At 35.4% G+C, this 16,710-nt stretch overlaps 1 protein-coding gene across 1 annotated transcript in view; it reads left to right on the top strand.

Moving 5' to 3' along the window:
* Window positions 1-16,710, top strand: part of LOC134370492 (uncharacterized) — a 90,652-nt gene that overhangs the window by 11,037 nt on the left and 62,905 nt on the right. The window contains exons 3-5 of the mRNA XM_063087593.1: window positions 8,591-8,607; window positions 8,864-9,142; window positions 15,924-16,020. Coding sequence (XP_062943663.1) covers window positions 8,591-8,607; window positions 8,864-9,142; window positions 15,924-16,020 — 393 coding nt within the window. The remainder of the gene's footprint in view (window positions 1-8,590; window positions 8,608-8,863; window positions 9,143-15,923; window positions 16,021-16,710) is intronic.

Raw genomic sequence — 16,710 nt, 5'->3', positions numbered from 1 at the left:
TTGAAGCTGTTATCAGAAGGCTCCCAACAAAGAAAAGCCCAGGACCAGATGGATTCACAGCAGAATTTTACCAAACATTCAAAGAGGAATTGACACCGATTCTTTACAAACTATTCCAAAAGATTGAAACGGACGCAAATCTCCCAAACTCATTCTATGAAGCAAACATCATCCTGATACCAAAACCAGGTAAAGATATAACCAAAAAAGAAAACTACAGGCCGATATCCTTGATGAATATAGATGCAAAAATCCTCACTAAAATACTAGCAAACAGAATACAGCAACACATACGAAAAATTATTCATCACGATCAAGTGGGATTCATCCCAGGGATGCAAGGTTGGTTCAACATACGCAAATCAATAAATGTGATACACCATATTAATAAACTCAAACACAAGGACCATATGATCATCTCTATAGATGCTGAAAAAGCATTTGATAAAGTTCAGCACTCATTCATGACAAAGACCCTCTATAAGTTAGGTATAGAGGGAAAGTATCTCAACATAATTAAAGCCATATATGCCAAACCCACTGCCAATATCATCCTGAATGGGGAAAAGCTGAAAGCTTTTCCTTTAAGAACAGGCACTAGACAAGGATGCCCACTCTCACCACTCCTATTCAACATAGTGTTGGAAGTACTAGCCAGAGCAATCAGAGAAGAGAAGGAAATAAAGGGCATCCAGATTGGAAAAGATGAAGTCAAACTGTCCCTGTTTGCAGATGACATGATCCTATATATCGAACAGCCTAAAACCTCTACAAAAAAACTGTTGGAATTGATAAATGATTTCAGCACAGTAGCAGGATACAAAATCAACACACAAAAATCAGTAGCATTTCTTTTCTCCAATAGTGAACATGCAGAAGGAGAAATCAAGAAAGCCTGCCCATTTACAATAGCCACCAAAAAAATAAAATACTTAGGAATTGAGTTAACCAAGGAGGTGAAAAATCTCTATAATGAGAACTACAAACCACTGCTGAGAGAAATTAGAGAGGATACAAGAAGATGGAAAGATATCCCATGCTCTTGGATTGGAAGAATCAACATAGTGAAAATGTCCATACTACCCAAAGTGATATACAAATTCAATGCAATCCCCATCAAAATTCCAAAGACATTTTTCTCAGAAATGGAAAAAACTATTCAGACATTTATATGGAACAATAAAAGACCACGAATAGCCAAAGCAATGCTCAGCAAAAAAAATAAAGCTGGAGGCATAACACTACCTGACTTTAAGCTATACTACAAAGCTATAATAACCAAAACAGTATGGTACTGGCATAAAAACAGACACACTGACCAATGGAATAGAATAGAGAATCCAGAAATCAACCCTCACACTTACTGCCATCTGATCTTTGACAAAGGCACCAAGCCTATTCACTGGGGAAGGGACTGCCTCTTCAGCAAGTGGTGCTGGGATAACTGGATATCGTTATGCAGGAGAATGAAACTAGATCCATACCTCTCACCATATACTAAAATCAACTCAAAATGGATTAAGGATTTAAATATACACCCTGAGACAATAAAACTTCTTAAAGAAAACATAGGGGAAACACTTCAGGAAATAGGACTGGGCACAGACTTCATGAATACGACCCCAAAAGCACGGGCAACCAAAGGAAAAATAAACAAATGGGATTATATCAAACTAAAAAGCTTCTGCACAGCAAAAGAAACAATTAAAAGAGTTAAAAGACAACCAACAGAGTGGGAGAAAATATTTGCAAAATATACATCTGACAAAGGATTAATATCCAGAATATATAAGGAACTCAAACAACTTTACAAGAAGAAAACAAGCAACCCAATTAAAAAATGGGCAAGAGAGCTAAGTAGGCATTTCTCTAAGGAAGATATCCAAATGGCCAACAGACATATGAAAAAATGCTCAACATCACTCAGCATCCGGGAAATGCAAATCAAAACCACATTGAGATACCATCTAACCCCAGTTAGGATGGCTAAAATCCAAAAGACTATGAACGATAAATGCTGGCGAGGCTGCGGAGAAAAAGGAACTCTCATACATTGTTGGTGGGACTGCAAAATGGTGCAGCCTCTATGGAAAATGGTATGGAGGTTCCTTAAACAATTGCAAATAGATCTACCATACGACCCAGCCATCCCACTGTTGGGAATATACCCAGAGGAATGGAAATCATCAAGTCGAAGGTATACCTGTTCCCCAATGTTCATCGCAGCACTCTTTACAATAGCCAAGAGTTGGAACCAGCCCAAATGCCCATCATCAGATGAGTGGATACGGAAAATGTGGTACATCTACACAATGGAATACTACTCAGCTATAAAAACGAATGAAATACTGCCATTTGCAACAACATGGATGGACCTCGAGAGAATTATATTAAGTGAAACAAGTCAGGCACAGAAAGAGAAATACCACATGTTCTCACTTATTGGTGGTAGCTAAAAATTAATATATAAATTCACACACACACATACACACATACACACACAAACGGGGGGGGGGTAAGAAGATATAACAACCACAATTATTTGAAGTTGATACAACAAACAAACAGAAAGGACATGGTTGGGGGGGAGGGGGGGAGGGAGAAGGGAGGGAGGTTTTGGTGATGGGGAGCATTAATCAGCTACAATGTATATCGACAAAATAAAATTAAAAAAAAAAAAATAAATAAATAAATAAAGTATTCAATGAATGAAGCCTCATACTTCTTAAATATTAGAAGATTCTGTTAAATGACAATTATTGAAAACAAAGCTTAACAATGGGAAGATATTAAAATTCATCCTTCCAAAACCAACAGAGGAACTAAACAAATTAAAATATATGATTTGAGTAACATACAAAACTTATTTTAAAAAGTCTTTAACTGTGCTTTATAAAGATTTCTGTTTTGGGGAAGGATATTTGGATAGTGTCTTTATTCTTAATTAGGTAAACTTATATTCCTTATAAGAACTGAATGAACTTACGTAGGCCTATAGCTTTGCATAGCTAAATTTGGTGAAACATTAAAACTGAGACAACTTATTTGAAGAGTTTTGTCTTGAAAAGTATTTGTCAAAGAAAGATTCTCTGAATGGAATATTTGGGTTGAAATATTTCAACACGAAAATATAATTGAAAACATCCTCCATTTAGTAGTGTTTTCTTTGTGCTTACTAGCTATGTACACATTTGTAGAGAGTGTTTTCTTAATTAAAATATCATGATATATAGTGACATGTCAATTCGAGGCTGTAGCAACCTCAAATTTATTAACTATTGTTTTGGGAGTCCCTAAGACTACACTCAGATTCAATGATTCACTAGACTGAGGACTTCACAGGACTCAGAAAAAGCTATTATACTCATGATTATGGTTTATCACAGTGAAAAAATACAGATTAAAATCAGCAAGGGGAAAAGGCCCATGAGATGAAGTTTGGAAAAAAAACAGACCCAAGCTTCTATTGTCCTCTCTCAGTGTAGTCACATGGACATGCTTAATTCACACAGCAACAATATGTGACAACACGTGCAAAGAGCTGCTAACCAGGGAAGCTTACCTGAGCCTTGGTGTCCAGGGTTTTTTCGGGGATCAGTCACATAGGTATGCAGCACCTGTATGACTAACCTCAGTTACTCAAACTCCCCACACCTCACAAAAAAAAGGTGTTCACTATAAATCACATGGTTAGTATAAACTTTGTGATCAGACTGGTACAATGTGGTCCAAGACTTCAGATATATGAAAGCATTCTTATCAGGCAGAGTATTCCAAGAGCTTAGAGCTCATCTTCCAGGAGCCAGTCAATGGCCAGCCCTGAATACAGGCCTTTTTAACAACCCAGGCTTGCTGAGTTAACCCTCTACAGCAAAACTGTAAAAAGCAACTTCAGTGAATTGCAGCTAATTTTATGAAAACTATTAGAAATAAGAAAATATTAGAGTATATTCTTCAGGAAAAATATGAATAACATTTTATTAGAGATAAGGATGGCTAAGACTGGTTAAAGTGTATAAGTGTGCATTAAGAATAATTATTCTTTTATTTTTTGAAAAATGTTCTGATGTATAATATAAAAATGTTTGAAAAGATTTTGAATAAACTTTTTTAGTTTCACCAATGTAATCAAAGTAATTTGTCTATAAGTTACAAAAGTCATGATTTTTGATACAGTACTCTATACCATGCATTGAACCAGTATAGTGGATTGAATTATGTCCCCCAAAACTCACTGGAACTTGAATTGTGTCCCCCAAGTTTTTTGTATTAGAAACTTAGCCCCCACTGTAACTGTTAAGAGGGTGGGAAATCCTATTATGGTAATTGAAAGGTGGAGCCTTTGAAAAGATTATTGGATTGTAGGATTGTGCAGTAGTGAATGGATTAAAAATGGTGGCCAGAGGCGTGGTTCTGAGGGCTTTAAAAGGAGAAGGGAGTTTGTCTTGCTCTTTCTCTGCTCTCTCTGCTTCTGCTGTTTTGCAATGTGAGACCCGTGGGTCATTATTGCCACCACCAGATGGACTTTGGACTTCCCAGCCTCAGAAACTGTAAGCAATAAATTTCATTTTTCTTTATAAATCACCCAGTCCCGTGCATTTTGTTATAAGCAACAAAAATGGACTACTACAACCAGGAAGAACAAAATAAAACAAACATTCAAAGATGGGAATCTGGAATTGGTTATCTGACCTGATTTGTCTTGAAAGCAATGAAAACAGTGATATTTGTACCTGTGGTTCACTAGAAGTCCTTGGCATGTAGTGAGAAAAGAGTTATTTAAAATATTGCTTAGGACAGAGTTCTTATTGAGGACAAGGCTTTGGGAGACCAAATAACTACTGCCATTGACTCCAATGATGGGACATCTGACTGCAAAGGTTCTGGGTTTGCCTGACTGCCTCTGACTGCACTGGAGGGTTTACAGAAAGAAAATGAGAAGTTTGCGGCATGGTTAGGAAACATGTGAGCTTCTCTGATGGTTCTATAAGAATTTTTTATCTTTTTTAGCCACAAACAGTTTATTTTGAGCAATACCAATCCTTATTCACAGGTTGCAGAACTGTAACATAAGTTGAACTCACAGACTCACCACTTACGTGAGATTAGGGACGTTGATTGGAATGAAGTAGAACCCTGAAAACTGGGATAAAGGCATTTGGGTGGAATTTGGTTAATCTGAGAACCACGAACCACCAGATCCTGAACCTCCTTTGCCAGTAGGAGCAACTATTACACCTATATCTAAAGAGAAGACAATCCTTTGCTTGAAGACACTAAATTGACCTTGCCTGAGTTAAGGGAATGCTGATTCCCCTCATGACCCATCCCACTACCCCTAGTTAGAATCAGATTTAGACTTCCTGGAATAACTAACATAAAGTCTGTCCTGGGGAGGAAATATCTTTCATACCAAAAATTTGTTTGCCACTTCAGTAATGCTTCTAGGGATGAACTGCTTCGAAGTTTGCAGGGCTATCTCTTAAAATGGAGGGAATGTTTCTTCATTTGCACCACTCACTGTTAAGAAAGATACATTGCTTCTGGTGGGCCTCTATGGTTTTTCAAAGGTGGAAGTGTGTGGTGGTAACATTATAGCCCCACTCAGGGAAAGCCATGAAAAACAGAAAAAAAAAGAATCCTCCCAGTGGACAGAGCTTTGAGCAGTATATCTGATTGTCCATATTGCCTGGATACCACACTGACCATTGCCTAATGGTTTGCCATTTGGTGATTAGGAAGACTGAGTAAAGAGTGTGTCTCTCCAAATGGGCAGAGTTATTCTATGTGAATGTTCACCAAAAGAAATCCATTGCATAGGAGACACTCAATAATGAGGTAGATAAACACACTGTGAACATTAGCCTCTTTCCCTAAGCCATTCTTTCTCTTGTTCAATAGGCTCTTGTTTATAGTGACAATTGCATCAAGGATGGAGTTTATACAAGAGCCGAATGCACAGCCTTAACTTCACCAGGGCTGATCTGGCTATTGTACTGTTGAGGGCCTGTCTTGCTACCAGGAAAAGTCAACATTATCTAAGAAATGGCTCCATTCCTTAGTGAATTCAACCAGTTACCTCAAGGGAGGCTGATCACATAGTTCTACTTCTGTTATGGAGTGGACAGTAATTTCTCCTCACTGAAATAGTTATTTATATTGAGTATGGGTTCTTCTTCTGTCACCGTGGTCTGGCAGCACTATAATAATTGGTCTTAATGAATGCCTTATGCTTCATTTACCTGATCATATTTACCAGCACATTGCTTCTAACCAAGAAACTCAATTTACAGCAAAAGAAGTACAGCAGGAGGTTCATGCTCATGGAATTCACTGATCTTACTACGTATCTCAATAACCAGAAGCTCGGCCTTGTAGATAATTACGATGTCCTGTTGAAGACTCAGATAAGACTCTAGCTAGTAGACAATAATAAACAAGTATTGGGTGTTGTCCTATAGGATGGGGAATATGCTTTGAGGTAGCAACCTGTGTATTTGTTATCTGAGATCAAGGAGTAGATGAGAGGGTGAGTAGTAGAAGAAGGAAGTTTTATATATTAAGTGCAGTCTCATAAACATTTAGAGTAATAAAAATTGTAGCAGCTACATACTTTCTCTTTGTTTCATGTGTACGCACATAAACATACATATATTTGTGTGTGCTTATTTATATATATGTATTCCAATTCTTTATTTTTTCCCTTTCTCTTTCCCTTCCTATTTTATTTTTCTATTCATACTATATGTCAGGTAGATATCCTTGAAAATTTGTCTCTAGATTACAGAATATGCCTCAGTTAGAAGGGAAATTAATACCTCCATCCTGCAGATAGACTAAGTTATTGACAGGACTTAATTCCTGCCTTAGCCATTATCCTCCTTGGCCACATCTCAAGTGAGAGTTGAAGAAAATTCTTCTCCTGGGTGCAGCAAAGTTTTTATATCTTGTTTCTCGATAATATTGGTCTGTTAAACTAGTTGTGGCTCCTAGTCTAGCTTGTGGTTTCTTCGGCAATACAATTCTCTCAAGTTTATTTAGGCTTGCTATATGTTTGCTTAATTATTGGCAGTTACCTTTGCAATTTAGTTTTTAGGTTAAAGAAAATCTATTCAGGTTTGTGACTAAACTAAAAGGATTAACATCACCCTGAGATGAATTTGGTGACTGATTGGACTGTGTCTCTCTTTTTTGGGAAAGAGTAAGAGCATCCTTGTAAGAATGATACTTGCAATATATTAGGCAGAAGTATGATGATGTTGCTATTTGTTTGTTGTGGAAGTCTAAATATGGAAAGAAGGATGAAAATGTATCCTGAGTAGTCTAAAGGGTGAACTTTTCAAGTTATGTGTCTGTTGACCATTAACTCCATTGCTTCCCTTCTGGACTGTAAACTACACTTCCCAGCGTTCCTTGCCAGCTGGTTTCCACTTAGGTGTTGCCAGCGACAGACTGACAGTAGATTTGAAAAGAGGCAAAGGGAAGCCTCTATTTTTTCTCTCTCTGTTTCTAGTGGCATTTTTGGCAGCAGGAGCAATGCTGGGTGACTGAAAGCTCCTGTATATATGCTCAGGAATAAATGTGGTTCCATCAGCAGCAGCAACAGTGGATGACTCAGCATTGCAGTGCTTCTGGGCTCTGGCTCTGGCAACTGCAGGAGCAGCAGAAATAGCAGGTGACTGTGAGCTGCCTCTCATAGCATCATGAAGGGTATGGGCTCGTAGCTTCCTGCAAAAAGAGGTAGCAATTGCAGTTCCAACAGTAGTAGCAGCAGCCCGTGCTTCAGAAACTTTGGTTATATAGATATCATGAGTTTTGATTAGTAACCATTTTCCTTTTCGCTCCAATAAATGTACTGCTTTTGTAACCAATCCCTATATCAGTTTATTTTTGTTTCAAACACTTACTATGATTTTTTTTTCTAGTTGGATTCTTAGAGATAGACATGCATATAGTATGATAGCATTTATTTAATGTTCAAGAACATGAAAAACAATATTCTATATTGTTTAAGGATTTATACATTATCTGAAAGGCTCAAAAATGGGAAACTTCAAATACAGGATACTGGGTATGGAGGGGAGGGAGAAGAATGTGTTTGGGAAGGACATGCTGGGCTTCAAATACTTTGATAATGTTTTATTTCCTATTCTAGATGGTAAATAAACATTTATTAGGTTACTTATTAATTTTTTATAATTGAAATATAATACATTAAAATAAGGATCAGTACTGAGATGATACAATAGTCAGTATTCTTCAGTAAATTACTCATCAAGGTAGTTAAAAAATAGCTTCACAAATTTAATTAGCAAATATTTCATAGAGGTTAAGGCCTATTTGTGCTTTATTTTTATTTATTTATTCCTAAAAAATTATTTAATTTCTTTTGATTATACATATCTATGGGGTACAGAGTTGACTATCTGTATTTGTATATAGTATGTGATAATCAAATCAACAGTATTAGCATGTTCATTATTACATATCATAATTGCTCTTTGTATCCCTTATCTAATTACTCTCTAACCCCTCCCCCTCCCCACTTTCCACCTCTGTTGACTGTAGGTCTTTTCTCTCCTTCTGAAAGTTCAGTGTTTTATTGTGGTCTGTCTCTCTCTCTCTCTCTCTCCCTCTCTCTCTCTCGCTCTCTTTTCTTTCTTTCCCCCCACTTACGAGTGAGGACATGTGGTATATCTCTTTCTGTGCCTGGCTTATTTTAGAAAGGGAATCCTCATATGCCTACAGTGTTTAAACATCAGAATAATGTAAAATAAACTTATATCAATGTAAATCGTTTTGCTTTGTAATAATTTTAATTGTGATCTATTTTGTCTCTTAAATGCATATTCTTGCTTTCTTTTTTCTTTTTACATTTCGGGTATGGTATTTGGTCTTGTAGATGTGATCATTGCCAATTTTCATAAGGGTTATTATCTGAAAATCATTGAGGAGTCAGTATTGCAATCTAGTTACGATATTTCATCTGGCCTGATAGCAATATTTGTAGCACACTGTGGAGGGAGAGCAAAAAGAACAACAGGGATGGCAGTTTCCTCCTTTTTAATTGGAGTTGGGTCACTTTTCTTTGCCTTTCCATTCTTTAATAATAGAAATTATGAATTTAAGGTAGAAATTGAAGGTAAAATTTTTAAATATACTGTCATACATTCAATCAGTATTTACTTAAACCATTGGCTCAAGGAACTTCAATAGACTGTGATTCCTGTCTCTCTGCATATCCATCCATGCATATCAATTTACATGACCAAGATTACTAATTAATTGTAGCTCCCTAGTGAACTTATATGTCATAATCATACACCCTTGCATATAAGAGATGAGCCCAGGGAGGAGGTGAAAGAATATTCTGGGATACTTATTTTGTGAAATTGTTTTTCTTTCATCAATTTATATATATTATGACTCTCTTGAGAATTTCAGTAATTCCTTATGTCTTCCACAATGTGTCTTAATCCCTTTATTCTCGCCTTGTGTGTTGAGGTGAGAATAAAGGGATTAATTAAAACACATTGTGGAAGACACATACAAAAAAGGGTCAGACTCCTTTTCTCGCTACTCCTACCATGCCAAAATGGGAGCTGCTCTTTGACATAGTATTTGAATCTAAAAAGATTGGTGATTCTTCAATTTGTTTTTTATTTTCAATTTATTCCACAATCTTTTCACTATTCTTACTAGATAAAGGCTGTTTGAAATTTCACAGAACTATATTTTTGTGTATGTGTTTCTTAGAAAGCTACTGATTTATTGATCCTCCTTTGGATACTAATATACTTAAAGAGAGTAGTTTTCAAACTTTTATTTATTTTTTTTGTTGAAGCATAATTGATTATACATATTTTTGGAGTACAGCATTGACTACCATCAGCTGTGTATAACATGAGATGGTCAAGTCAATATTATTAGCATATTTATTATTACAAATAGTAATTATTCTTCATGCCCCAAACCTATCTCTCCCCAATCCCCCTCACCCTCTCCCCCACCGACCTCTAGTAAGCACAGACTCATTCTCTCCTGGAAGTTCAACATACTTTTGTGGTCTTTTCTCTCTTTCTTTCTCTCTTTATCTCTCTTTCTTTCTGTCTCTCTTTTTTTCTTTCTTTCTTTCTTTGCATCCACTTATTAGTGAGGACATGTGGTATTATGCAGTGTTTCTCTCTCGTGTCTGGCTTATTTTACTTAACATCATTTTCTCCAAGCTCATCCATGTTGCTGCAAATGGCAGAATTTCATTCTTTCTAATGGTAGAGTAGTATTCCACTGTGTGTATATACCACATTTTCCTCATCCAGTAGTCTGTGGATGGACATTCAGGTTGGTTTCATTCTGTGACGAACATGGGAGTTTAGGTATCCCTTCAACATAATGATTTCCATTCTTTTGAAGTGGGATTGCTGGATCTAAATAGGTGTTAGATGAATTGTAGGGCATTTACAGGGTGACTGCACTTAGTATTAGAGAAGTAGAAATAAAGTAAACAGTCTTTATAGTACAAGTGCTCATTTCATACATCTATCTATGCAGATATTTTACTCATTGTGCTTGAAAGTTTAGTTCTTACATAATGACTTTTCTACTCTATGTTCATGTCTTAGTTTATACACACACACACAAACACACACACACAGTTTCTATATTCTCTTATTTTATCCTTTTTTCTCTTATCCTTCTCTTTTTCTTTTCTGCATGTCTCTCTGACTCTGTCCTCCTTCTATAATCTCCAGTCAGCTGTTATGCTCATCTTCTCTTATGAGTGGTCTGAACCTCTCTGCTACAGTCCATTTACAACCACTTCCTACTCTCTTTCTCTCCTCCCCAAACCCCATCCTAGTTATCTGTACTCATGACCTGTTAATCTCCAGCCCCTGTAACTCAGATAACAGATAGGTATCATACTCACATCTTCAAGACATTAAAATTGAGTTTTCTCCACAAGTTCATGAAAACACCTCCATCACATTCTGATCTTTATTTCCTGGAGATCTACATATAAGTGACCACCACACACACCCATGGTTTCAGCACACTTTCACTTTACTGAGGACTTCCTAAATGTCTATTACCCAGCTCTCTGACTATACCCACCAATTCTTCCAAGTTACTCATATAACAAAGACAGAAAAGTTCTTTCTTTTCAATGGAACCTCCAGTACAGTAGTACCTACTTTCTCCCTTTATCAGATTTTCCTTGTTTTTACTTCTCTTCATTTATAGCTGATTCTATGTTCCTTAATATGAAATACTAGCATTTTTCAAACACACTCTAATCATTATCCTAAGCTATGTTGTCCCACTGTCCTTTCTTGTCCCACCCTGTAAAACTTTTGATCCAACCACACATCTTTCCTTTACCTGTTACACATAGCCTGCTGATTAGTCCTATAATGAATTTGTTGCTGTCGACCTCATTTGTCAGTTGTGTTCTATGATGGATCTGTTCTCCTGAAAACAGTTTTTCTTTTTAGTCTACTCTCTTCCATAATTCACAACAAGGATTTCAGATTTTCCTCATTTAATTCTTATCTTTTGCATTGGATGGGAAATACATGTCATAAAAGAAAATTTCCTTCACTTCTTTACATAGAATTTATAATTCCACCCATATTTGCAGGTTGATATTCTTTGCTTCTTCCTTCCTGTTAAAATGGAAGAGATGTCCCCTGCTAAACATTCTGTATTCTGTGCTTCCCTGGGGACTTCGTTCCACTGTGATTTTCTCCCTCCTCTTTCTGCACATTCTCCTATCACTGGCACTTAAATGTGCTCAAGTTCTTCCCATTCTTAAACAATAGAAGCAATAATTGACATGTTCTGCAGTTCTCTTTTTAGAACTTCACATATCTTCCTAATTTTAATGGACAAAATTTTTGAAAGAATTGTCCATACTTCCTGATTTTATCTGCTATTCTTTCTTCAGCCCACTTTAATATGCCTTTCACCCTAAATGCTGCAACAGAATTATTTTCACCAAGTTATTAATGCAATTCATGCTATTTAATACAATGAAAACTTTTTATTGTTGTATTTCTTGAACAATCACCAGCATTTAGTAATACTGGCAACTCTCTCCATCTTGAAATTCTCTACTCTCTTGATTGCTACTTAGTATGACTATATAATTTATAGTCCAAAAGAGAGATGCTTTTAGTATGCAAGAGAGCACCAAAAGATTTGTTTGGGTCTATTGGTCAAAAATATTTGCTTTCAGATATTGGTCAACAGGAAGCTAGGAAGCTTAGGACTGTTATCCCTAGGAGAAGGAAATCAAACAAGTTACATTTTCTGGGTAAGCAGAAGGGTAAATAGACTAGGGATATATTTTTTGACTGTCAGGAGCATGCAGGACCTCCTTGAGTTTATTAATCTTGAATTCTAAGTAGGATTTGCAAGGTTGTGTGTTTTTCTTCAGCCACATTCAGCTTTAAAAGTGTGTAGGTATAGAGTGGGGGAAAGAGTTAATTTGACTAGGGCTGCAGTTTTACCAGGGGCATGACCTGAAAGAGAGCAAGAAAATTAAAAGTGTTCTTATGATAATGAGAGAAGTAAGGACATGAAGGGAACATTAGGACAGTGAAAAGGAACAGAGTAAATGGATTATAAGCCTCGGTGAGTTTTAATGATTGTTGGAATTGGGTTACTAGAAAGAGTGAGCTGGAAAGACAGTGGTGGTTAGAGTAGATGCTTGAAATTGCAATTAGGGAAGATTTGTAGTTATTATTTTGACATTTAAAATGAGTAGCTGAGGTGGGTGGAGTACAATGTGTGAGAGGAGAGGAGTTCAAGGAATTAAGAGGGCAGGTTGTTGGAAATATCACACTGATACTGATCTCACCACAAGTTAATATGTATGTCTATATAAAATTGAACCATCAGCATTTGAATCACAATTCTAGAGACTTCCTCCCATTTGATATGGAGTAACATATTGTCCCATATGGATACTAAGCCAGTTGAAAATTTCCATTCGTGTACTATTTTGCAATCTGCACTTTAATAAGCTTTCCACCCTAATATTTTAAGAGCATTTGTTAAATTTCAACCAAAATGGTCACAATCAACATGGTCTAATAGTATTGCCTGTATCTACCGATCTAATAATAAATGTAATTACACATTTATTTACTACTGTTCTATAACCATGTGAATAAAAAAGCATAAGAAATGTCCATATACTGTGACCTAAAGGAATTTAAAATCTAGTGGATGACCATATAATAACTAACTCTAACAGAAAGAAATTGGTTTTGTGTAATGCCTTGTGCTTATGAATCTGTGTTCTAGAAGTTAGTGAGTCTAAAATGAGAAATTATTTAATTAGAGTGATATAAAGTTAATATAAAGAGGACACAGAACTAAACTCAGAAGGTAATCTTTGATAATTCAGGTAATCCAGAACATTAGAAATAATTTTATCTTGGGGTCCAAAGTCAGGTCAACCAGATGCCAAATTTAAGAAGACTTATGTATGTATATGTGTTGTGAGTGTGTAAACATATATGTATACAAACATATCTATGCACACTTAAGTGTGTGTATACAATTGTGCATGCACATTTATATTTTGGTTTATACATGTATCTTTTCCAGTATTCCCACAAATTTTCTTTTATCACTGCATTTTTCTGAGAACATGATAATTGTGTACAGTACTACTACATTTAATGTAAATGAAATATTAACTAAAAGAAAAAAGCGTAATGATGGAAAGAGTTTTTAAGAAGTAAAATATCTGATGAAGAATACTACAATAAAAATATATATATAACTTAATAAAATTACATAAGTAATATAATTTGAAATAGTTTGAATAATTTGAAAATGAAAATAAACAGAAGAAAAATTTTTAAAAAGAGTACTGCATGTTTGTTGTATGTTTAACTTCTGAATTCTATTTACAAAAATAATTATCCTCTTTTCAAAAGATATTTGCCAAGAATCAATGGTTATCAAAACTTGCCAGAGAAGCGCATTATCATTCCAATCAAAATATGTATCTTTCTTCATCCTTGGGCAGACTGTGCAGGGAATAGCAGGAATGCCTATTTATATTCTTGGATTAACCTATATTGATGACAGCGTTGCCACACATTCATCTGGTACGTATTTAGGCAAGCTTTTTCCCCCTCTAATACAATTGACCCACTTTGAATTTTCATTAAGCTTTTATATATTGGTGTGCATATTTAAACTGATATAGAAGTGCTAATTATTAAGCCTTTTGATAACATGGTAATAAATGGTAACTGGTATGCTTAACTTTAAAATCATGTTGAGCCGTCGAATTCTGAGGAGGTGCTTGAGATGAGACAAGTCATCTGAAGGTCACTGAAAATATATAGAGCAATAGAGAAAATAAGTAATAAAAATTATACGTATATATAGTCATATTAAGCTATGTAGGCTGATGTTCATTTCTCTAGGAAAAAATGTAAAATTACTGGATTGAATTGATTGAGTAAATTGCATGTTTGAACTTTGGGGATGCAGGTGGGCAGCTGCTGCCATCATGTCCATAAGAGGAATAGGACATTGTTTTATACCTCTTCAGTACTACAGTCAGTGTGGTACTGAAACAATTATCATCATGCTAAGCTCTTTACATATATTAACTCGATCTTTTTTGGGTCTCCGATATTTTGAAGTTAATTGAAAACATAATGTTCATCCTATGAAGGAGAGAAATGATATGTTATTTAAATGAACACAGTATAGTATCCCCTATTTACAATGTCTTCTGCTACTATATCCTACAGTAAGTAATCCTGGATATACCTCAGAATAATGTGTACTTTCTAATATTGCAGTAGATTCTGGTCCTGATAGATCCTCTATCTGTTCAGGATTATCTAATTACCATTTCTGAAAAAAATAATAAAGTTGTTTCTATATATTTATTGTGAAAGTTACTTAAAAGAAAATAGAATTTTGCACGAAAAATAATTATTTTCCAGCAGAAATAAGAAAAGTCATGCCAATAAACTAAAGTAGATAATATTCATATTTGTGTTTGCTTTTAGGAAAAAAATTGCAACAATTTATTAGCATTGGTCAAAAGTGGCAGAAAATCTGCCGGTTTTACTTTTGGTTCCACTTAATAACAATTAAAACACATATCTATATACTGCAGAGAAAAGTGTACTGTATTGCCACATCTTGCCATGCTGGCAGCTAAGGTGAAGGATGGAAAGGTTATCATAATGTTAAAGTATCATCTTACTGTAGTACCACAAATTAAAGTGAAATAAGGTGCATATTTATATTAAAGATAAACATATTTATTTATAGTACATAGATACATTGATTAAATAAGGTATAATGAATTATATAATTAAATTATCTGAGTTTCTCTAATACACGCATTGGTCAATATGCATGATGGTTAATTTTACGTGACAGCTTGACTAACTTATGGCACCCAGTTATTTGGCCAAACACTAATCTAGATATTTCTGTGATGCTATTTTTTTTTTTTTGATGTGATTAACATTTACAATCAGTAGACTTTGAGTAAAGCAGATCACCTCCATAATGTAGGCAGGCCTTATCCAATCAGTTGAAGGTCCTAAGGGCCAAGCCTCAGGTTTCCCAAAGAAGAAGCAATTCTGCTCAATTCTGTAACATCAACTCTTACTTGAATTTCCAAACTGCTGGCCTGCCCTACAAATTTAGAACTTGTTAGGTCCCACAATTGTTTGAAATGGTTTCTTAAAATCCATAGGGGTGTGTGTGTATATAATATTGGTATTATACATATATAATATTGGTTCTCTTTCTCTGGAGAACTCTGATACAGAATGCTACAAAAAGATTTCAGAGGTAGTTTATTTCAGTCAATGTTTATCATCTTATGACAAGCTGGCTTAAGAAGTTGTTTGATATTCAGTATTCATTTATAGGTCTTGCAGAAGCTTCAGGAGTGGTTGGATATTCTCTGGGTTATGTGATAGCGGCACCATTTCTTAAGGCCTCTGAGAATAGCACTTCGGAGAAAAAGCAAGCCATTTTCTTTCCTTTTTTTGGTTTACATTGTATAAAATATTTATTGAATAGATACTATAGCTTATAAATAAATATGTATATTTAATCTGTAATAACCATTTTTTTAGAAAAATGTATGCAAATGTGGCATATGCACCTATATGTACACACAAATACATCTAAAATATACATCTTAAACATTTTTAAGTGTACAGTACAGTAGTGTTAACTATATGCACATTGTTTTGCAACAAGTATCTAGAACTTTTTATCTTGAGGAACTGAAACTCTATGTCCATTTAACGACTCTCCTTTTTCCCTTCTCCCCAGCCCCTGGCAACCATCATTCTACTTTCATTTCTGAGTTTTGACTACTTGAGATTCCTCATAAAATTGGAATCTTTCACTATCTGTCTTTCTGTGAGTGGCTTATTTCACTTAGCATAATATCCTCAAGTCTCTTGCATATTGTAGCATATGACAGGGTTTCCATCTTTCTTTAGGGTGGATGATACTCCTTTTCACTTTGTTGATTGTTTCCTTTAGTGTACCAAAGGTTTTAAGTTCAATGTAGTCCATTTATCTATTTTTGCTTTAATTTTTTATTTATTTATTTATTTTTTTAAAGAAGATGACCGGTAAGGGGATCTCAACCCTTGGCTTGGTGTTGTTAGCACCACGCTCAGCCAGTGAGCAAACCGGCCA

This window comes from Cynocephalus volans, chromosome 2, assembly GCF_027409185.1.
Source record: "Cynocephalus volans isolate mCynVol1 chromosome 2, mCynVol1.pri, whole genome shotgun sequence".
Taxonomy (NCBI): domain Eukaryota; kingdom Metazoa; phylum Chordata; class Mammalia; order Dermoptera; family Cynocephalidae; genus Cynocephalus; species Cynocephalus volans.
The sequence above is the reverse complement of the archived record's forward strand: the minus strand, read 5'-3'. Positions and strand labels throughout refer to the sequence as shown.